Source organism: Vipera berus (genome assembly GCF_964194415.1).
Source record: "Vipera berus genome assembly, chromosome: Z".
NCBI classification, from domain to species: Eukaryota; Metazoa; Chordata; class Lepidosauria; order Squamata; family Viperidae; genus Vipera; species Vipera berus.
In genome coordinates, this window is record NC_138205.1 from 52,225,308 (window position 1) to 52,248,563 (window position 23,256).

General features: G+C 40.1%; 1 protein-coding gene across 1 annotated transcript; it reads left to right on the forward strand.

The window, feature by feature from the left end:
- Positions 1-2,543: 2,543 nt before the first annotated feature.
- LOC308678979 (next to BRCA1 gene 1 protein-like) lies at positions 2,544-18,953 on the forward strand (the record flags this gene model as incomplete). Its single annotated transcript, XM_081346209.1, has 18 exons — positions 2,544-2,566; positions 6,613-6,774; positions 7,535-7,732; positions 8,321-8,474; positions 9,212-9,499; positions 10,604-10,726; positions 10,830-10,883; positions 11,358-11,653; positions 11,699-11,721; positions 12,746-12,907; positions 13,635-13,784; positions 13,892-13,999; positions 14,463-14,756; positions 14,840-14,891; positions 15,063-15,148; positions 15,412-15,487; positions 17,048-17,153; positions 17,788-18,953. 18 exons carry the CDS (start codon positions 2,544-2,546, stop codon positions 17,965-17,967), a joined length of 2,535 nt encoding a protein of 844 aa, XP_081202335.1. The 3' UTR covers positions 17,968-18,953.
- Between the last annotated feature and the right edge of the window lie 4,303 nt (positions 18,954-23,256).

A 23,256-nucleotide genomic window follows, 5' to 3' on the forward strand; every position in this document is an offset into this window, starting at 1 on the left:
AAATCAGTTAGGGACCAAAGATACTAATTATACAGAGGATATTAAAAAAATAAGACACAATTAGGTTTAGAAAATCACCAACCTACTGTGTCAACTCTACAAATGCTGTATAATGCAAATAACATAACTGTACCTTTGGAATACAAATCCAACACCAGCTTTTATTATGATGATGGTTTGAATATAACCCTCTCAGTGCAACTGAAAGAAGAGTGCCAAGTAAACTCACAAGTCCTAAGAGGTTACGTTTGGGACTTTTTCTTCATGGATACTCTGAGGAAAAAAGATATGACAGACATCTCAGAGAAGGAAACTTTATACTATGAGGATTTACTCCAGGTTAATCTACAATGTCTAACAATACAACTTTGGGATATTTTTTTTCACATATATAAATAAGGCTAAAAATTTCTTGAAGAAAAGAGGATGAAAGACACTCTTGAGAAGAAAAAGATTTCATTCTATGAAGATAAGCTGGAGGGAGTGACTTAAATTTAATGATTTAATTAGTTAGGATGGATTTTTATAAGTTTGATATATGTATTGAAAGAAAAGTTTAAGATAGTTTTGTATGTATTAAATGAGCTTGTAAATGCATGTCTTGCTGAATAATCTGAAGTTTGTAAAATACTATTGATTAAATTTGAAAATAAGAGAAGAAAAAGATTTACTCCATGAGGATAAATTCGAGGGAGAGATTTGAATTCATTGAGCTAATTGGAGTTAATTGAATGAAAGCTCTAATATAGTATTGTATTTTGGGTTCTGGGTTTAAAATGAAGGGGTTCTTTTTTCCCCCTTTATATATAATACTTGAGTATTTTTTAAAGTTAGTAAAATATCAAAACTAGAAAAAATGTTTTCTTCCTTTAGAATTAAAAAAATTGAAATAGAGGATTCTCTTAATATCAATTATGATAAAGATTAATGAGTTAACAGAAGCATATATTATTCCCACAGCAAAGAGAAGCAGAGACGATCCAATTGATTATTTTATCCAAAGAAGAGACTATATCTAATCTTGTTTCTATTTTGAAATCACTTCTGTATCTTGTGCTTGCAATGAAAAACAAATGGAACTTTGATTTTGTTTTTGCTAAGTTTATTGTTATAGAAATGGCTTGTACATATTGTTGTGTAAAATTAAAAAGCTGCGGTTGTAATGTTGCTATCTTCTCCTGTGGTAAAGAGAGTCAGAAGTTGGTGCCTTTTTCTTTCCTTTTCCCTCTTTACACCGTATCTTTTTTCTTTTCCCTCCCCCCCTAGTTTTCTATTACTTTTTTGAATTTCTCTTTGTAGTTTATATTTTGATAAACCAATAAAAAGTTTGATTTAAAAAAAAGAGAAGGAAGAGCCAGCACAAAAATAAATAATTAAAGACTTAACTTAATGACTAATTTAAATTACTTGCCTGCATAATAGGATGAGGGACACGGTGGCTCAGAGGGTTAGGACGCTGAGCTTGTCGATCAGAAGGTCGGCACTTTGGCGGGTCGAATCCCGAGTACCGCGTAACAGAGTGAGCACCTGTTACTTGTCCCAGCTTCTGCCAACCTAGCAGTTCGAAAACACGTAAAAATGCAACTAGAAAAATAGGGACCACTATGGTGGGAAGGTAACAGCGTTCCGTGCGCCTTTGGCACCTAGTCATGCCGGCCACATGACCACGGAGACGTCCTCGGACAAGCGCTGGCTCTTCGGCTTTAAAACGGAGATGAGCACTGGCCCCTAGAGTTGGAAACGACTAGCACATGTGTGTTACCTTTACCTTTTATAATAGGATGTCCCTGTTTATAGCATTGGCTGATCTTCATCTATATCAGGGGTGTCAAACTCAATTTCATTGAGGACCACATCAGCATTGTGGTTGCCCTTAGGGAGCCAGGTGGGTATGGCTGGGATGTGTGTGGCCTACTGGGTGTGTGGCTAGGATGGGTGTGGCCTACTGGGTGGGCATGGTCAGTTCGACATCACTTGCTTCAGAGGTTCCCGGGTAGGACTGGGGCAGATCTGAGGGTCTCTGGCAGAGGAGGATGGGACCAAGGCGAGTGCCGGGACATGGTCCCTCCCACCCTTCCATCCTCTGTTCTTTCCTTCCTCCCTCCCACCCTCCATTCATTCCTCCCTGTTCCTTCCTCCCTTTTCCCTCCCTCCCTCCCACCCCCGATTCATTCCTCCCTGTTCCTTCCTTCCTCCATTTTTCCCTCCCTCCCTCCCTTCCTTCGCCTTCTCATCTCTTTCCTTCCCCCGCACTCAGGAAGGGGTGATGGGAGGGGGAGGGATTACCAGCACTAATATGCTGCTGCTGGCCATTCCTATACTATGTGGCTGGGTGGGGGTGGTCCTGTTGAAAGGGAGGCCTCGTGGCTGCAAGTCTGGAGATGCTTGTGGGGGGGTGGGGGGGTGGCGCCGCTCTACAACCTAGTTGAATCCATCAAAGCCAGAACACACTCAGCCTAAGATCCACTGGTAGGAAGTTTGTTCTCTGGAGAGAGAAAACCTATGACTGGCTGCTCTCCTGTAATAATAGTCAAAAGCCCATAATGGGGATTCGCTACCAGTGCAGGTAGGGGATTAAAATGCAAATGTGCATGGTTTTCTAGGAGGTTAGAAACTGGTATTCTGAAGTTTTCTAGTGACATTTGTTCATGATGTATATAACAAAAATGGTCTAATCATTATGTAGCCAAACTGAAAACATGGGATATCTCATGGAATCAAATATAAAGTTGGTGATATTTCTTGAATAGTTGGAAGAATAATTTTCACATTCTTCACCTCAATAAAATTTTTGCTTAAAAAATATTATATTTTGCCTGTATTCAATTTTCCTTCTTTAGCAAAAACAAAGAGAAATTGGGCAATAATATTGCATGATTCTACATTGGCAAAAGGAGTAGTTCTCATTTGTATTTATGATTTATTTACTGAGAGTGATGCTGTCCAATCACATATAACTTGAGTTTATATCACATTAATACAGTAAATAGAGCTTAAGATGCAATATGAAACACAATAACATTTGATTTACTCAGGTGAACTTGTTCAGGAACTACCAGAATTTATGCAACCCCCAAGGCTCTCTGGGAAAAAAAGTTTTAAATACTTTCAGGAATATTAACCATTCTAATCTTTCTTCCCATTCGGATCTCTTACTACTACCCTGCTTTGGCAAGAAGATTTGCTTACAAGAGTTTTCTAAGCTATTTATTATTTATTTATTTATTTTTGGGACTTATATGCCGCCCTATCTCCCGAAGGACTCAGGGCGGCTAACAGCAATAAAAATACAATAATACAAAAGTTAAAAAAGGATTAAACTAGCAGCCCCAATAGTAAAATATTAAAAACATTTTTTTAAAAAAATCCCTGTTGTCAGTCCAGGTCAGCCTGATGGGAAAGGAATGTTTTAAGGCCGCGATGAAAGGACCGGAGATCCGGGGCCATCCGGAGCTCAAGGGGAAGTTGGTTCCTTAGGGCTGGCACTCCCACAGAGAAGGTCCTCCCCCTGGGGGTCGCCAGCCGACATTGTCTAGCCGACGGCACCCTAAGGAGGCCCTCCCTGTGTGAGCGCACCGGGTGATGGGAAAACGTTCCTGGCAGCAGACGGTCCTGCAAATATCCTGGGCCTAAGCCATGTAGGGCTTTAAAGGTAAGAACCAGCACCTTAAATCTCATCCAGAGGGCAACCGGTAACCAATGCAGCTCACACAGGAGGGGTGTAATATGGGAGTATCAGGATGCTCCCATCATAACCCACGCAGCCACATTCTGCACCAGCTGGAGCCTCCGGGTGGTCTTCAAGAGCAGCCCCATGTAGAGAGCATTGCAGTAATCTATACGGGAGGTAACAAGTGCATGAGTTACCGTACGTAGGGCATCTCGGTCCAGATAGGGGTGCATCTGGTGCACCAGGCGAACCTGGGCAAATGCCCCCCTGGCCACAACTCCTATATGATCTTCAAAACTGAGTCGTGTATCTAGGAGGACACCTAAGTTGCACGCCCTATCAACAGGAGGTAACACCTCTCCTCCCATAACCAAAGATGGAAACTCTTGGACTAAATGAGATGCCGGTACATAAAGCCACTCAGTCTTGGCCGGGTTGAGCCGGAGCCTGTTCTTCCCCATCCAGATCCGTACCGCTTCCAGGCAACAAGATATCACATCGAGGGCATCGCTGGGTTGGTTTGGGGTGGAGATGAAAAGCTGGGTATCATCAGCATATTGATGATACCTCACCCTGAAACCACGGATGATCTCACCCAGTGGCTTCATATAGATGTTGAACAGGAGGGGCGAGATGACCAACCCTGAGGCACCCCACAACTAAGGGGCCTCTGGGTTGATCTCTGCCCTCCTGCCAACACCGTCTGCGAACGGCCCGAGAGGTAGAAAAAGAACCACCGTAAAATGGTGCCTCCCACTCCCAATCCCCCAAGACGTCGCAGCAAGATACCATGGTCGATGGTATCAAAAGCCACTGAGAGATCTAATAGGACCAGGACAGAGGAATAACCCCTATCTCGGGCTCACCAGAGATCATCCACCAGCACAACCAATGCCGTCTCCATGCTGTACCCAGGCCTGAAACCCAATTGGTATGGGTCCAGATACTCAGTTTCCTCCAGGACCAAAGGGAGCTGCTGTGCCACCACGCTCTCAACAACCTTCGCAAGGAAGCGAAGGTTGGAGACAGGACGAAAGTTATTTAAAATAGCTGGATCCAAGGCAGGTTTCTTGAGGAGGGGCCTCACCACTGCCCCCTTCAAGGTGGCAGGGAAGCACCCCTCACTCAAGGAAGCATTGATAACTGCCAGGAGCCAGCCTCGTGTAACCTCCCGAGTCACATAAACCAGCCAGGAGGGACACAGGTCCAACAAACACGTGGCGGCACTTAATCTCCCCATGATCCTGTTCACTTCATCCGGAGTCACAGGATCAAACTCCTCCCAAATGTTATCGGCCAAACCCATCACTTCTCCCTCGTCATATACTGCCCAGTCAGAGTCCAGGCCAGCCCGAATCTGAGTGATTTTATCCACCAGATACTGACTAAACTCCTCAGCCCGTCCCCGCAAGGGGTCCTTCCCCGTCCCCTGATTTAAAAGGGAACGGGTCACCCTAAACAGGGCGGCCGGGCATTTATCTGCGGATGCAATGAGGGTGGCGAAGTGAGCACGCTTCGCCACCTCCATTGCCACAAGGTAAGATCTAGAAAAGGATCTTAACTGTGTTCGGTCAGACTCGGACCGACTGGACCTCCAAATGCTCTCTAGGCCCCTCCTCCAGTGCTTCATCTCCCACAGGTCCACGGAAAACCAAGGGGCCAACCGGGATCTGTGCCGGGTCAGAGGCAGCAAAGGCACAACGCGGTCGAGAGCCTCCAAAGTAGCCCGTTGCCAGGCATCAACTAAGGTCTTGACCGGGCTGTGGGAAAGGGAGGCAGGAATCAATCCAAGCGCCATCTGGAACCTATCCGGGTCCATCAGGCGCATGGGGCGGAACCACCTGGTCGGTTCCACCTCCCAGCAGCGGGAGGTGGTATAACGGAGGCCCAGCCACAGGAGGTAATGGTCCGTCCATGAAAGGGGTTGAGAAATTGGAAAAACCCCACCCAGACCATTAAGCCACTGCCCAGAGATAAAAATAAGGTCAGGCGTGTTTCCCCCCTCATGAGTTGGACCCTGAATAATCTGGGTCAGGTCCATGGCCATCATGGAAGCCATGAACTCTCGAGCCACCCCCAACGCACCCCCCAGGGAAGGCAGGTTAAAATCCCCCAGAAGTCTGGGAAACTCAATCGCCAGCCCCGAGAGGGCATCGAGCAGCCCGGGCAGGGCCATTGCCACGCAGCTGGGAGAAAGGTATGTGAGCAACAGGCCCATCTGACCCCCAGGGCTCCACCTCAAGAGGAGGGACTCACATCTGCCTATCTGAGGGGCAGTGGCCTCCCGCGGACAAAGGGCCTCCTTAATATCAACTGCCACCCCTCGCCCCTACCCTGAGCCGTATAATTCATTTGCTGCCCCTCGCACTAATAAAGCAATTCTGAGCAACTTACAGACAATAAAAAGATAAATACAGAAATAACTAAAATTGCTAATACTATATAAAATTTAGAACCAAGGAAATGGACAGCACAAGAACGAGATATTCTTTTACCTCATCAGTCTTCTCCAGTGATCCATGCCCCCCACAAGGCCTCAAACCAACTGGCAAAACCATGTTTTTATATACTTCCAGAAGGGTAGACATGTGGGAGCTTTTAAAGGGTTGAGGCCATAGCAGAAAAGGCTTTTCTCGTTGACCCTGCCAGCTGGAAAATTTGTCCACACAAAATGTTCTGCAGATAAAAATACCTTTTTATTAACTCTTTTTTAAAGCTTGTAAATCTACTCCCTATTCAGTTTTCCAGTCAATTGGGAAAATGAAACCTTTGGTTTCATTTTATATCTTCCCCTAAGACTTTATCCAAATATATTCTACTTATAAATAAACTGTGATATCAATATATCAGCACAACTGGGAAAGTTGGTTAGCAGATAACTTAAATAGTTAATAGAGGGAAAAGGTCAGTAATTCACCAGATTGCCTTTCTTATTTTCTCAGTGTCTGCCCAACCTATAACATCTGTGAATTGTGTGAGGCAGGATTATATTTCCATGACCCTAACCATGTCTTTCTAAAACTGAGGAGGCCCACCTGGCGCATTTCAGACACACACAGTCTTGGACAGCTGTCATCTCCGCTTGCCACTTCTGAGCAAGTCAAGTTAGCACCAAACTTGTTTCCATTGTGAGCCCCTTTGAATTGTTTATATTTAGAGTGGTCATGATAATGAATATATAAACAGTGAAGAAAGCTTATGGAGGATATCAACCTGGGAAATTCAACATCTGGTTTCCCTCCATGCCTTTCTTTCACCTCTAGTATAGCTCTACTGAAATGGCAAAGACTCCATCTTGGTATTGGACAAAATTAGATACCTGATTCAACTCTAAATAGAAAAGAAGCAGAGGAACATTTTAGCACAAGGGAATGCCCTGTTGTTCAGGGAGAACTGGATGATGATTGTAGATGCCCTACTGAAATGGACAAAGGCTAATGTTTATGATAAAAGTAGTGCTTTGTTTTGGGGGTAGTAGAGGTGCATTTGTTTTACTTTGTTTTATTAAGCCTAGAAAAAAGTTTGCAGATTCCTAAAATGAATTTGCTGCTGAAAAGACAGCAACCAACAATGATATGGTTTTTGGATATCATGAAAAGGATGCTGGCTTATTGCCAGTGGGTCCTCTAACCATAGATTGTAAACTTAAAGCATTCACATTCAAGGGACTTTTCGGAAGTCGTGCTAAGCTTGCATGAAGAGTTCTAGATCATTACAGGGGGCTGTTAGGGATATGGAAAAAGGGCACTAGAATGGTTTCAACATTAGGAGCCTTTTGATTCCAGATATGTCATTTTGTTCCTAGGAGACATCCAGCTCCACATGTTCTCTAGCAAAATTAATACCTTGTTTCTAATTGTTCAGATTCCAGAAGCAGATAGACAAGCATTTCCTGAAAGCAGAAAAGCAGCGCTTACGAGGAGAAAAGAAGCAGCGTAAAGCTGAAGCACGGGAATTCAAGAAGCAGCTGAAATTGCATCAAAAGTTTAATCTATGGAACTCAGTTCATGCTCTTGACAATAATGCTGCAAAATCTGAGAGCCTACAATCCAGTACACTTCTGTAAGCAAGCCTGGACCTGGCTTAGGTTTGGAAAGCACATTCTGCATACTCGGTGTTGGCTTTTAATGGACTATGAAGTCCTTTTCTAGCCAACTCGTGATTTGTCCATTTGTGGTATTTTCAATATCTTTAACTTCCTACTTCTCTAAAAACATACTTTTAAAAGATTACTAGACAAATTGTGATTCATTGGGTCATCATTTCGGAGATATTTCCTTAACAGAAGAGAAACAGAATGACCAAGAACAAAACTGGAAGTGAGAAGGACTTTGATTTCCTGCTGGCTTTATCATACTAATTGCACTCCAGCAGCCAATGGTGGGGATCAGTCTTCCCAGCCTGTAGAGTGAACAAAAATAAAACACAAAGGCAGAAGACAACTTTGTCTTTTCTCCTTCTGGATATCACAATGGATCTCAAATTTTGAACGCGTTCTGTAGGTTAGCTAGTTGAGGAACCTTGGTTCCAAAATGGTTCCCCTAGGCCTGTTTTGCCAGGCCATTAAAGGTTACAGGAATGTTAGAATGGTTAATGGGCATGCAGATTTGGAATTTTACTGATTTGTCTCTGGTTTCCTCCATTTCACAGTTCTCTGCAGAGATGCCCAGTTGTCTCAACTCTGAGTGCCGCCTTTGTAGATGAGAATTTACCAGATGGAACTCGCCTCCCACCAAAGATTATCTTCATGAAGCATTGGCGTATGAGGAACACAGGCAACATGGCATGGAGCTCAGATACCAAGGTGTTTTTCAATGTTTAATTCGTAAAAATACATGCTAAAATCTAGATTGGTACAGAGCCTGCTCCCATTGCTCATCTCCTTTAGCCCTTTCTGCATGAACATTGGGAAGGTACTTTGAAAGAGCAGTATACTTTGTGGCATGTTTTGGACTGAGTCCTGCTATTATTTTGTTTTCTGCTATTCCAGTAAATAATGGATCTCAAGCATGTAATTTGCTTATTATGAAAGGTTTATTTTAAACTCTCAGCCACCCAATTTGGTGTTTTGGCTACACTGTTCAAAACAAAATCTATGGCTATATGCTGCTTTTGTTCTGAGTAAATGGGAACTGAAGGATTCGTTTTAATGAATCAGAGATGCCCAGATCGCAGAACTGTATACATTCAATCGGAGAATTGTGAATTGTCTCTTAAGTGTTATTAGTCTATTTCATCATCACTTGTATACCAAGATTATCTAATAATTTTCTCTCTGCAGCCCTAGGATTCTTGAGAATTAGGCTTTTATGTTATAGTCTCAGATACTTAGATGGAAGATTCTGATTCTTCTTCATAGTAATTTTTCTTTGTATTGCATGTAGTGCCTGAGAGCCACAGAATGAAGTTCAAATCTGAATGGAAGTTTGAATCTCTGTTTACCAGCATTTACTTAATGAAGATCTTATAGGACAAGGCCTAAAAACATTGATACATGACCAGTCTGGAAAGCTCACAATAAAATAATGTTTTTCTTTTCAGCTAAAATTCATGTGGGGAAACATAACTCTGGTGTCTTCTGGAAAAAAAGATGTGATTGTGCCTTCCCTACTTCCTGGAGAAGAGGGGATTGTTTTAGTGGATTTTGAAGCCCCACCAGTGGAAGGAACCTATACATCTCACTGGAGGTTATCACATAGGGGGGAGCAATTTGGACCCTGGATCTGGTGCAGTATTGTGGTTGACTCTTCTTCCACAACTTTTTGTCCTGACCATGGCAAATTGATGCCTAGTGTTTGCCAGAATAGTAGATCTCTTTACAAAGAAGAGGTAAGGCCCTCGTATACCTATCGTTTTTTTCCTCTCAATATTTTTTTCTCCACATTTTGTAATTCTACTACATCTCTGCCTTCTTCTTTTTTTGCCTTTTGTTTGTATTGCCTCCACTCAGTGGCCCCTCTTCTTTAATGTGCGTATTCTCTTCTGATTCAAATATAAATCCTAGAATCAATCAGTTTATTATCCTTTGGGCTGTTAGTTAATTTGTTTTAACAGTTTGAATCTTTCAGATAAGTTACTCATGAAATAATCTGTGCTTGGGATAACGTTCGGATGTAACAGTCATCTATAGGTCCACCTCAGTTGGGCTCAAAATTGAAGAGCTAGAAAGAAAAAATAAAGTGTATGCACCATTTCTTTTCCTCTTTGGCAAACAGAATTATATGTTTGGGAGAAGTAGGGTTTTGTCAATAACATACTTTTATCAGCTGAAAGAGCAGGAACTCATTGGCAAAGTACATTTTAAATACCAAAATCCTAGATTTAGCCCCTAACGTTTTCAGGTATAACTGAAAAAAAGGAGATCTTAACCTGATAACATAGAAAGCAGCCTGCTAATCAGTCCATACAGATTGAAGATTATGAGAGTTGTCACCCAAAACATTTGCAGGGCTCTTTACAGATCTTTTCAGGATCAATTGATCGGTCTGCATGAGATAGGATCTTGTAAACATCCATTTATCCTATTAACTTCGTTCTAAACTAATTGCAAGATTGTTGTTCCATCTATTTCTCAGCTCAGTAATATAAGGGATATATGATTTTTTAAAAAGTAAAATAATATGTAACTTCTGAATGAACAAAACAATGGAGAAAGTGTGCTAGTGTCACTTATTTTTTTTAGAAAATACAAAGATGTATTAAAAAATCATTTTTGCACATTTATTTTGCACTTCTGTTTAGCTGAAAAAGATTCAGACTTTTTGATATTAATCTAGAATAACAAATGAAAATGTCAAGATCAAGGTAATATGGAAGATGTACTGCATTATAAATGATACAATGAAGTGCCCGAGTAAAAGAATTTGCCTCAAAATCACCTTGGAGGAGCATTCTTCAGTAATACTCTAGGAAATTCTGGTGCTCTTTCTCTAGGAAAGAGCATCAGAATTCAAGGGAGAAATAAGTTTGGCCAACCGAGTTGCTTCATCAAAGATGAAAAGAATCCTCAGTGCTAGAGAGTTCTACATCCCATCACTTGATCTTCTCACAGCCCAGGTGAAATGTCTGGTATAAACCAAAATTCAAAATGGATTCAGAGGAAATTTTCCATACAGTTTTCTCTGTCATTAAATTGTTCACCTTGTGTTCTTTCCATTAGGATTTGCTCTCCTTTGAATTGCTGGACATTAACATAGTGCAAGAACTGGAGCAGGTCTGTTAGGCATATGGTGTTAGCCTACAATGTTGGGTTGAAAATATATTAACCATAATGCTATGACTTTTAGAAGTTAATTGGCCAATGGGTGTGTAAGTGTTCTCATGGCCATAAGAGGAAGCTAGGAACATAGCTTCTCTCTCTCTCTGAATTCACTGATCTCTACTGTTACTGTTTTTGCTCTGCTGTTGGTTTACTACTGTTGTAACCTGAACTGTGTATTGACCTCTGGACTGGTAAGAAGACTTTGTAGTTTTGGATTACTCTTTGGACTGTTGCTATTGTTTATGACCTTGGACTTTTTGTTTTTGACTGTGCATTTTTGTTCTTACACCACCTCAAAAGTAAAATACTTTTTGTTTTTATAACTCAGTGTATTCTTGTGTGACTTTACTGCTCTCAGTACCCTTCCTTGTCTGTGCAACTCTTTGGTAGCACAAGGAGACCCTGCACAACAAATTCCTTAACAAGGTCCCTCGTAATACTCCTGTTGGTAAGTATTCTCTGTGCCCAAGAAGGCTTTTGGATGAGAATTGTGACAAATATATTCTCATCCTGCTTTCTCAAGACAGCATGTCTAATTGGCATTATTGGATATCTGCCAAGGCCCATAGTTCTCCAATAGGGGATTCTCTGCCAATTCCTGGCATCCTCTGGAACTGCTGCTGCTCCTTGCAAAATTACTGTGTTTTGCCTGGTATATTAAGCAAGCACTGTGCTTGTTTGCTTATTGTGGAAGATTTTCAGGTTTCTCACAGTATGGAACTGTAATGAGATTTTAATTTGCAAGCCTTAGTCCCCTCTTGTATTAGTTTCCTCAAAGTAAGAATAGTTGGTCAGCACCTGCTAGCTTTGATAGAGGTGTCAAACTGCCGGCCCACGGGCCAGGCGTGTCATCAGGAAACCGTGCCCACCCCGTTGGCAATGGAGAAAAAGCTCCGATATGTTGCGTGACGTCACATGACATTGTGAGTTTGACATGTCTGCTCTAGGCCAACATATTACGATGTATTTACCATATTATCCCTGACTGAATGACAGCTGAACTGAACAGGATAAATTTGTGATCCATATGATCTGTGATGCTTAACTAATCATTTCTCTCAACTTCTGAAAATCTTTAATTCTTTCTATTTGGTACTAGGCATGTTTAGTCCTTACCTGCTGACCAGTCCACTTTCTTTCCTACAGATGAGGCAATGGAAGGAATCTATAAAAATGGTTTCAGAAATATATATATATATATATATATATATATATATATATATATATATATATATATATATATATATATATATATATATATATATATATATATATATATATATATATATATATATATATATATATATATATATATATATATATATATATATATATATATATATATATATATATATATATATATATATACTGTATTTTTCGGACCATAAGACGCACTTTTTTCACATGACCCTGGAACAATGTGACCATCATAAATATGAATCGATTGCCAAGCATCCGAATGTAAATCACATGACCCTGGGGATGCTGCAACAGTCATAAGTGTGAAAAATGGTCATGTCACTTTTTTCAGTGCCGTCGTAACTTTGAACAGTCACTAAGTGAATCATTGTAAGTCAAGGACTACCTGTACTTTATCATTTTTTTCCTTTTTTGTTGGGGGGTCAAGTTTTTGACACCTTGCTGGGCGACTGGTGGTAACCGGACATTGCCTTGTACTAAAAGTGGTACAACGGATGAAAAGGTTGAAAAGCCCTGTTTTAGTATACCGGTACTATTTGGTTCAGAATTTTTTTTTCTTGTTTGCCTGCTCTAAAAACTGGGTGCGTCTTATGGTCCGAAAAATACGGTAAAAGGTTATGATTCTTCCTTGTGGTATCATCCTTATCTTGCTTTTCCAGATTCCATACAGGGGCCAAGTCCATACAAAAGCCATGATTGCACTCCTGTGCCAAAAACATCTGACTTTGATCAGAAACAAGAAGAGAATGAGAGAATCATATATGAATTATTGCCTGGTAAGCAGTGAGAAGCACTGAAATGGCCCTAATAATTTCCTGTTCTTCCATTGGGTTTCCTTATCAGTCTCGGCTAAAAACTGAATGACCAAGCATTTTAATTGGCTTTATTATTGACAAATCGACTTTGCTGCAAAGCTGCTAGCTTTAGAATTTGAAAAAATTACCAGGTAGTTTTAGCAATACTGGAAAATGATTGCAAGGTTGTATGCACTTAGTAAAAGCTGCATTATAAAACAAGATAATCCAAGTTGTTTTCAACAGATTTTCTAGTTTTGTGTTCTGTATCTTCAGCCTTTTTCTTACAGTATAGCCCCTGCTTCAAGACACCCTTTATCCCTTGACAGCCATGATATGCTTGGCTCAACATAAGTCTTTATTACTAGGCTTGTGTTCAAATGCTTTAAAACCTCAGTTTCATAGACCTAGATATTTTAAGTATTTCTAATTTTTGTATAAAAGCTGCATTATGGAGGTACTAAGATCTGCCTCCAAATCAAACTCTTGAAAATTGTTTTTGTGAAGACCCTGTTCTTGCAACCCTGTAGGTTGAATGGTATTAGGCTTCCTCTTGGTGTGTCTCACTGCTTGAAGTACTTACATTCGTTAGATAAAATGAATTAGATATAAATGATTACCAACAATTAAACGCAAACTCTCAATATCTATGATAGCTTACTCCATTCTGAAATTTTTAGTAAATACTGCCAATAATATTAATCTGTAGATGCTGAAGTCAGCAAAGGGAAGGCTGAAAATTCAGGAAACCAAGAAGAAGGAGAGGAAGACATGAGTGGAACCCAGTTTGTATGTGAAACAGTCATTCGTTCTCTCACCCTAGATGCTGCACCTGATCATCAGCCCCCACAAAAAAGAGGTCTTTTCATAGTGAGTGTTTTCAAATACCTTTTGAAAAACTAGCATATTCAGAAAATACCTACAATGTAATTGATAATTTCCTCTTTTTTTGTTATTGTTGATTAGATTCTCTGCAAACATTATCCAATATTGCCCACTGCAGCCCAGAGAACAACGATTCCATTAACCCTGTTTCAGGGGAATTAGAAGCCAGAGTACCAACTCCTGAATTTGGTAAGATTTCACTAAATTACTCACAGTTGATGAGAGTTTGGTGTACAAATTAAGGCATCAGGCTGGAAACCAGGAGTCACAAACTCATCTTAGGTGTGAAGCCAGCTGATGACATTGGGCCAGCCACTTTCTTTCAGCCTTTAGAAGTAACATCAGTAAACCACTTCTGAAAATCTTTTTTAAGAAAACTGGAGGGATTTAGTCCAGGCAGTGAACAGAATTCAAAAGCTGACTTGATGGCACACACACACACCACACATTCATAGTTTCTATTTTCCGTTCCTCTCCAAGATACATATTTGAAATGTAGGTGACTACCTATGATGTGGGTGATAGGGAATAAGTTTTTACTTTATGAGGGTTGTGGCTTGGGTATACCTACAAAAGAGAATGATGAAGGCATTGTGGAAAGGACTGCAATATTGACATTTATACTGAAACACTATTGCCTGTGTTCTACTAGAAAATCTTCCAGTGCGAGATGATGAAGAAACAAACGGAGGAGAAGCTGACAATGATATTCAGGATGAAGTCAGCAGTCAGGCATCTTCTCTTTCTGAAGATTATATCATTGTCCTTCCAGAATGTTTTGATACTAGTCGTCCTCTGGGCGAATCAATGTACATTTCAGCACTCTCTCAGTCAAATTTAGAAAACGTGAGCACGGCTCCAGCAAATCCTGAAGAAAGCCACAGATCAGTGAATAGCACCAGTGATATATTGATTACCTCTCAGACCCTCACTGACCCCTCAGACTGTGGAACCACAGCCAAATAAGGTACCATATAAATTAAGAATAATTCAGAACCTTAAGATTTCTTTATCTCCTATAATTATAAGTATCCTCCCAAAGAGAAGTGTTGATTTTTAAGTGTATATACCAAGCCAAAATGTACACACAAATCCAAATGAAAAAACAGCCATCTGGAATTTTACAAGATTATAATAGATACATTATATTATAATGGAACTACCTAAATGTGTAGCATGGACCAATATCTCCAATTTTCATTCATTTGAGCTTTTGGTACATTATAAATACCTGATTATTTTTCTCTAACAGATTTCTTTCTGAAAACGAGAGTTCCCGAGAAGCAACTTTTCCCACTAGAGAGGAAGCCCTGTTGATTCCTGTCCAAATGAAAGAAGGTATTGTATTGCAATGTTCTACATGATAGACAGTGAGCAGGAGTTTCTAACTGTGAAGTCATTAGTTTTATAGATTGCGGCTCTCCAGAGATTTATGTATATTTGAGGAATACATATGTACGTATTGTTTTTATTAAACCCAGTAAATTTTACAAATTTGGTTTAAATAACACTATACTCTATCCCTTCCTTCTGGAGCACACGGATAGATTCTTTTTTTTCTGTTCTTGCTCACATGTACTTTTATTTTCACTTTCTTCTAGAATTACAAAGAGATGGTCCTGAGGTTTCATCTCCAGAGAATATAAATAACCCATCAATGTATCCTGAATCTTCTAGGTAAAGAAAACAGATCAAATTGAGATTTCATTTTTTTAAAATCCCATTTATAACCCGCCCTTCTCCGAAGACTCAGGGCGGCTTCCAATCTAAGAAGCACAAACACAAGCTCAAAATCTAAGAGAGAATTTTTACAAAATGTTTTATAGATGGCATTTAGATCCTAAAAAGCTTGCAAGTATGTATCCGAATTATCAGCCTAAATGTTGGAGGTGCGGTGACGAAGACGCAACATATTTTCACATATGGTGGACTTGTAAAAAGGTTAAGGTTTTTTGGATAAAAGTCTGGTGGAACATGCAGAAGATTTTTAAACAGAGGATAAAGTTTTGTCCGCAACTTTTTTTGTTGGGAATAATTACAGATGCTACAGTTGTGGACACTAAGTTGATGTTGAATTTAATTACGGCAGCAAGACTCTTAATAGGTCAGTATTGGAGGAAGGAGGAACTGCCGACTATAGGAGAATGGACTTTAAAGGTTTCTGACCTGGCAGAGATGGCAAAGATATCGGCCTATTTGAAAGATCATTCGCAAGAACGCTATATTATGGAGTGGAGTAAATGGATTGAGTATATCCAGAACAAATATGGGACTAAAAAGTTTCATGTAGCATTTGAATAAGTCTTCCCTTCTTTTCTCTTTTTTTTCCTCTTTTTTTATATATTTTATATTAATAGTGTTTGTAGTTATCCTATATGAGCTAGAGAGTGATAGATTTTAGAGTTTACGGTTGTTAGCATATGGTTGTTTATGATTCTTTTTTTTGTTTTTTATACCTTGTACTTAGCTCTGGGAAGTCGGGGGGGGAGGGGGGGAGGGGTAAGGAGGGAGGGATAGGGGAGGGGTAGGGGGGTTTGTTAAAGATAAAATGTATGATAAAACTTTTCAATAAAAAAAAAGAAGCACAAATCAATGTGCTTAGCAATAGCCTTCATTCTATGTATATGCCTGCTTATTAGGGCTTTCGGGGGGCCCCAAGCGGCATTTTTACAAAGTCAGCTTATTGCCCCCAACAATCTGGGTCCTCATTTTACCTACCTCGGAAGGATGGAAGGCTGAGTCAACCTTGAGCTTGGTGGGACTCGAACCTGCACTAATTGCAGGAAGCTGGTGTTACTTAAGGAGTCGTTAGTCCACTGCTCCACCAAGGCTCTTGTTGAATGACAATTGATTTTTTTAGTGAGAGATTTTTGATGTGTCAATTAGCCTTCTGTTTCTTCCTTTTTCAGAAATGTTGATTTAATCTTACAGTTGAACAAATCAATTGAGGCTTTAAAAACTGCACTGCTGAAGCAGGAAGCCAACAATGGCAAAAGAAACTAGAGCAGACAAATGGTTTTAAGAGAACAATGCAGTTGGGAGAGATCACTCACTACTCTTTGGATATAGAAAATGTTAATTTTAATTTCTGGCATCTTCACTGAAGATGTTTGGTCACTGGATTGGAAACTATTGCTAGTTGGAGTAGGTTATACTGTGCTGGGTGGATCAGTAGTCTAATAGAGAAAAAGCCCTTTCTCTATATTTGTATGTTTTCAACTGTAATTTGATTTGCAGACATAGCCCGGGAAATAGCCTTGCGGGTGGCCTGGTGAAAGGGGCCTTATCAGTGGCTGCCTCAGCTTACAAGGCATTGTTTGTTGGGCAGGCCTCCATGGATCAGGTAAATAGATCATCTTGTCATCTTATGAGACCCAGGAAACATACCTTTTCTATGGTTGCTTCTGTTCTCTGGAACAATCCCCCCCCCAAAAAAAATACAACAGACCCAAGTCTTCTAGTCTTTTAAGACTTGGCTATTCTCTGATGTATTAGGGACCATTTGAGTGAGAAATCCCTTTTGGTTGTTTTATTATGTGTCGGGACATGTTTTTATATTTATATTTTGGGTTACTGTTGTATGGTGTGGGGGGGCAGTTCTCTTTAATTATTTGTGCTGCATGCTACCAAGTCACATTGCTTAAATTGTCTGGCCTTATAAAATTTAAAAATAAATAAATATAAATCATGCACTAATAATGGGAAGAGCAAGGAGGAGGAGTGTACATTTTGTAGTTTCATAATTAACCTTATATATAAAGAATTCAGCATGTTGCTAGTTTTTGTGAATGCAAAGCTTGAGAACTGGGTGATATTGTACATTATTACAAAAAGGAAAAGAATATTGAGCATTGTAGAAATTATTCCAATTTAAATTTTACTGGGATGACTGCAGTTGGAGAATTCTATATGGAGCTTTGCATTTATGTGTTTGTTTCCTCTTTATACTGATATTTCTGTATTTTTCACCCTTCCAGGCTCTTTCTGTAACCAGTGAAAATCATATGGCTTCATTTCTGGCCCACCTACATGAAATGGGCTTCTGTGACAGACACCTTAATCTCCATCTATTGCAGAAACATAAATGTGACATGAATCTTGTTGTCACTGAGTTGCTGCAGCTGAGTCAGGGTGATTGTTATGAGAGTCCATACTGAACATTTTTCACTTGTGCATTAAAAAACTTAACAACAACTGGCACCAGCAGCTTCTAGCTCCCTTCTGTCCTAAGCAGAGCCAAGATGGCTTCATTTTTATTTTTCAGCATATTATAATTCCTACCATCTCTATTGTCCTACAACTCAGGCATTAGAGTACCTTTTATTTTATTTTTTTCCAAACTGGTGAATGCCAGATTATAGATAGGAGAAAAGAAGCGATTATGCTCCAGAAATATAAATGGACTTGACTTTAGCAGCCAAAGTAGGCTGGCTATTCTCCAATTTACTTTACTTCTCTTTTGGTCAAGCAATATTTTTATCCCACATTTACTGTTACGTTTCTTGCCAGGACACTGTCATTATCTGAAAACTTTGTTCTCATTAGGAAGATTCCATCAAAACCCCACAATTCCACTGTTCTCTGGTTATTTCCTTGTTAGAAGCAGAACTGAATTGTTTATTTGAAGAATAATACTAAAAGTGTAGCTGTTTATACTACATAATTCTTTAGGGAAAAAATTGATAGTGACTGCTCAAGCTACTTGAAGGGTAGATGGTGAAGACACATTTGAGTGTTTAAAAAATTATTTTTGTAGACTTTTAGCAGCCAGCAGTGTTTCACAGGAGTAAATACTGCTCTCACAAGCAGTATTCCTGATCTTCTCTACCCAGGTGTTAGACCAGATTGAAGTCCTTAAAAAAGCAATATTTTAACAGCTCTTCAGCTTAACTATATTGCTAATACCTGATAGAAGGTTTTACTTAATATGTAAGAGAAAAAAAGACAAAAATATGGATGAGTGATATTCAAGGAAAACAACTTCCTATGTCTCCATTAATCAAGACAGAGGATTCAAGAATCTGTGAGGAATTTCTGTCCATATACTGGAAAAAATACTGTAAGGCTTTGATACATTTCTAAAGGTTTATAATTTTTGATTTGACTCTCAGGTGTTCCTTTGATTTTTTTTTCGTATAGGATGAAAGGAATGTCTGTTCATAAAGCATGCTAACAGTAATGGGACATACACAAGTACAGCTTTTGTTGTATAGGTAGAATAGCAGGGGAGTGGTTTCCCACCGGCGGGAAATACACGAGCCTGGGTTGGATGTTGTTCCTGCGGCGGGAGATTCCCGGCCGGGGGTTGGCTAGTGTCCAGCGGCTGCCGGACATATATTGAGCCACCCTGACGGGGATCCCCAGTTGACTCCACGTGTATCAATAAAGACAACTGTTGCAATACCTCGCTATGTGTGCGTCGTCGATCCGAACATAACAGCTTTTATTTGACTTTGGTAGGAAATAGTTAATGATTGCAAGGGATTGAAATGATGAACATGAGAAAAGTTTCCTAACAAAGAGGCAGACTGAGAAGCTGAGGACAAACTGCTTGTGCTATGTATTGCTTATTTAATAAAAAAAATGTATGCAAACTGAATATCTCTGAATGGAAGAAGTAAGATCTGCAACTTCTCTTTGGGCTGATGGGGAAAACCTTTGAATTATTAGATCTTATTTTTTTAAATTACTTTGAATTACTACTTTAATCAACTAATTTCTTGTTAGCTCTGATGAAGACTGCTTTCTTCTTAAGTTTCATAAAAGGTGAAATTCTATTGGCTTTGTATGTTTTATGAGAAGTTGCATGATTGATAATTTTAACAATTCTGGTATTTAAGATATTGCATATTGCTTAAATTAAGCACCATGGTCTTTGAGATGAAAAATAAATATTAAAAATGCACAATATTAGGTTTCCCTTTGTGAAAATGTGTTCTTTGATCTTTAAAAAAATGGGTAAAGTAACGGATTACAAAAGAAACATCTAGTAAAAGCAAAAGTGTTTCCATCCATGCTAGAATGACAACACTTGTAAATACTGTGAGGCATATTATTCTTTGTACCAGTTGTGTAGGTCCAAAGATTTCCTGAGCAAGTGAAAGGCATGTCTCTTGCTCCTTATAGATGCTGACATTAATTAAAGGTAAAGGTTCCACCGCACATATGTGCTAGTCATTTCCAACTCTAGGGACCGGTGCTCATCTCCGTTTCAAAGCCGAAGAGCCAGCGCTTGTCCGAGGACGTCTCCATGGTCATGTGGCCGGCATGACTAGACGCCAAAGGCACACAGAAGGCTGTTACCATCCCACCATAGTGGTCCCTATTTTTCTACTTGCATTTTTACGTGCTTTCGAACTGCTAGGTTGGCAGAAGCTGGGACAAGTAACAGGCACTCACTCTGTTACGCGGCACTCGGGATTCGACCCGCCAAACTGCTGACCTTCTGATCAACAAGCTCAGCGTCCTAACTCACTGAGCCACCGCGTCCCTCGACATTAATTACCTATTGTCATATATATGACATTTTGTTAACTGTTGTGTGAATAATGAAATACTGTTACAAAAATGTGGGCTGCAGAGTGGGTATTTTAGAAAGAAGTCAAACTGTCACATTCAAAAGGGGGGAGTTGAAATGTGTATGTTTTATTAAAAAAGCAGGGGCTTGTTTTATACAAAGAAAATAAGGAATTAATTGATTTCTCAAGTATAATTTCTTTGCCAGCTCAAAGTTTCATCCCATTTATCAACTAATCTTTAAAACAAATATCCAACATTTGTATAAATTTGGAAACATGGCATAAAAATGCCAGTAATCTTATTTAGGAACGGATAAACACTACCACATAACTTCCAGAACTTAATTCCAGGTCAGATAAAGAAAGGTTTCCCTGGGATTAATTATTCTGGAAAGGATCTATTAAAAATTATGAGGAGGGCTAATTTAAAATCTCGTTGGCAAGATTCTCCTTCCAGGGGCTCACCAATAAAAGATAATTTTGACAGAGTGCCATCAAGACAAACTTCTTGACATCTGACTCCTCCTAATCCTCATCTTTTCAGAGCCACTGCCTTCAGTCCAACTCTAGGAAAGTAAAATGCAAGACTTTCTGTGTGAACCTTGGTAGTCAAATATTGCTTCTATACCTTCTATAGGGTGATAAGCAAAAGCCTGTCTATTATTTCATCTACAGTATAATTCCCCTGGATTAGTTGGAAGATCAGAAATTATGTACAGGCTAAATTCACCTTGCTAATGGCATTTGGAATTTCAGGGGCGCAGCCTGGTAATTCCCATTTGCACTTCTGCAACAAATGGATTTCCAAGGAAGAGGGTCTCTTGGAGGGAGGGGGGAGCTCAATTCCATTTAGTCAGGCCTGAGAGTGCAAATCTTGTGGAACCAAATGGTGACATTCTAATGTGATCACCATTTTAAACTAATGTTGCTGGAAACATCCAGAGGATTATTTTGAGACCTTAACATGTGGGTTTATGTTTATAACGTGGTGTGCCCAAGGTGGGTGAGCACCTGTTACTCATCCCAACTTCTGCCAACCTAGCAGTTCGAAAGCACGTAAAAAATGCAAGTAGAAAAATAGGGACCACTATGGTGGTGGGAAGGTAACAGCCTTCGGTGCGCCTTCGGTGCACCTTCGGCGTCTAGTCATGCCGGCCACATGACCACGGAGGCATCCTAGGACAAGCGCTGGCTCTTCGGCTTTGAAACAGAGATGAGCACCGGCCCCTAGCGTTGGAAACGACTAGCACGCGTGTGCGGGGGAACCTTTACCTTTACTGCCGTTTTACCCTGCCTGAGACCGACAGCTGAATACAAAGTAGATTAAAAGAGAAATTCCAGCTACATCTAACTTCCAACTTCGCTTTAAAAAACCTTCAATCGCGCAGCGATTAGAACAATTGTAATAGATACTGAAACGAGGAAGTTTACCAAATTATTGAAAAACCACATAAAATTGAGAGCGGATTTATATTCTGAATTTAAAGTGAAAGTGAACCAGAGTCTCCGAACAGCAGAGCGAGCTCAGGCACACTTCATAAGCGCCTCTTAAAATATGGAGCGAAATGCTAAGAAATAGGAACCACAACCACTATTCAGTGGAGTGTCAATATTACACAAGCACTTCCTTTCACACCCTTCCAAGGTCCAAATTAATGTGAAAAGCGGAAGGTAGACGCTCAAGCGCGTGAGGGTGGCTAGTTGTATTCAAGCCACTCCTTTTATTTAACGCGACTCGCTTATGTCGCGCCTGCACCGTAGAGTGGCATAGGCTTGCAGTGTGTGGGAAGGGTAAGGTTGGTAAAGCTACGAGTTTGGGAGCTCTTCTTTGGGAGGAAGTGCTGCTGTTTTAGCGAACTTCACCTCTGCAGTTTTGAAACGAATTGATCTATTGCAAGGCTCCAATTCTCAACGCTACTTACTTTGAAATATTTCCACGAGCACTTTCAATGTTGAATAAACGAGCGCAAAGGATCACACTGTAAGTCACAAGGTTCGTTTTTTCTGTCAGTGTTTAACTTTGGCACCTCCCATTCCCAGGGAAAAAAAGTGCTGATTTTTTGCTGCGTCTCATGGTGAAGAATGCACCTTAATAGAACTGCTGAAAAAGAAGGGAAGTGGCGGCTGAGGGTGGAACTGCTTATTTCCCACCTCTTGCAAGAGGGTGGGAGTCGTGTGAACGGACGAGGCTGGCACCATTATAGCAGTTTATTTTCTGTTTCACATCAATGATTGGCTGAGGAGTCCGAACGATTTAGCGTCTGTCTCTGGTCTTGGTGGGATAAGGTGAGCAGATGCCCTCCTTAAGTTCTTCAGAAACCTTTCTAACGATCCACATACGACCCTCAATACTCTCCTGCCCCTTCAAACCATACTGCCCTGTTTTCTCCTCCCCCCTCACCGATTTATCTTCCATTAACCCTGATATTCCTTGTGAAGCGAATTCATCAATTTGTACTATTCAGATTGAATAGTGGAATGAAAAGTTAGCTCCAAGAAGGCAATCTGTTAGCTACTGTTTGTAGTTACATTTCTCAGATATGAACAAGAACTCATATTAAAGCATACACTATGCAGCTAATGAAGCCTAGGATAATGTGCATACGTAATTCTCACAATTAATTTATAATTAGGTCTGTTATGCAAAACCTAAACACTGGCTTAATGCAGTAGGTAAGTTGTGTAAACCCAGCTTGGTTCCTTGTTTTTTTTCCTATCTCATTTGTCAGTTGGTAGGCACATTTGTCAGTTGGCTCCCTTCTGGCCTTTCTTCAGCAATTTGATGGAATCTTTTCACAGTATTATTGTCTGTTAATATTTTGAAGTTACCATATACATTACCATATATATTTTAAGTTACCATATATGTTAAAGATAGTGAAGCTGCTACAAAACAGTATTGTGTAGTAGAGCACTTAATTAGATATG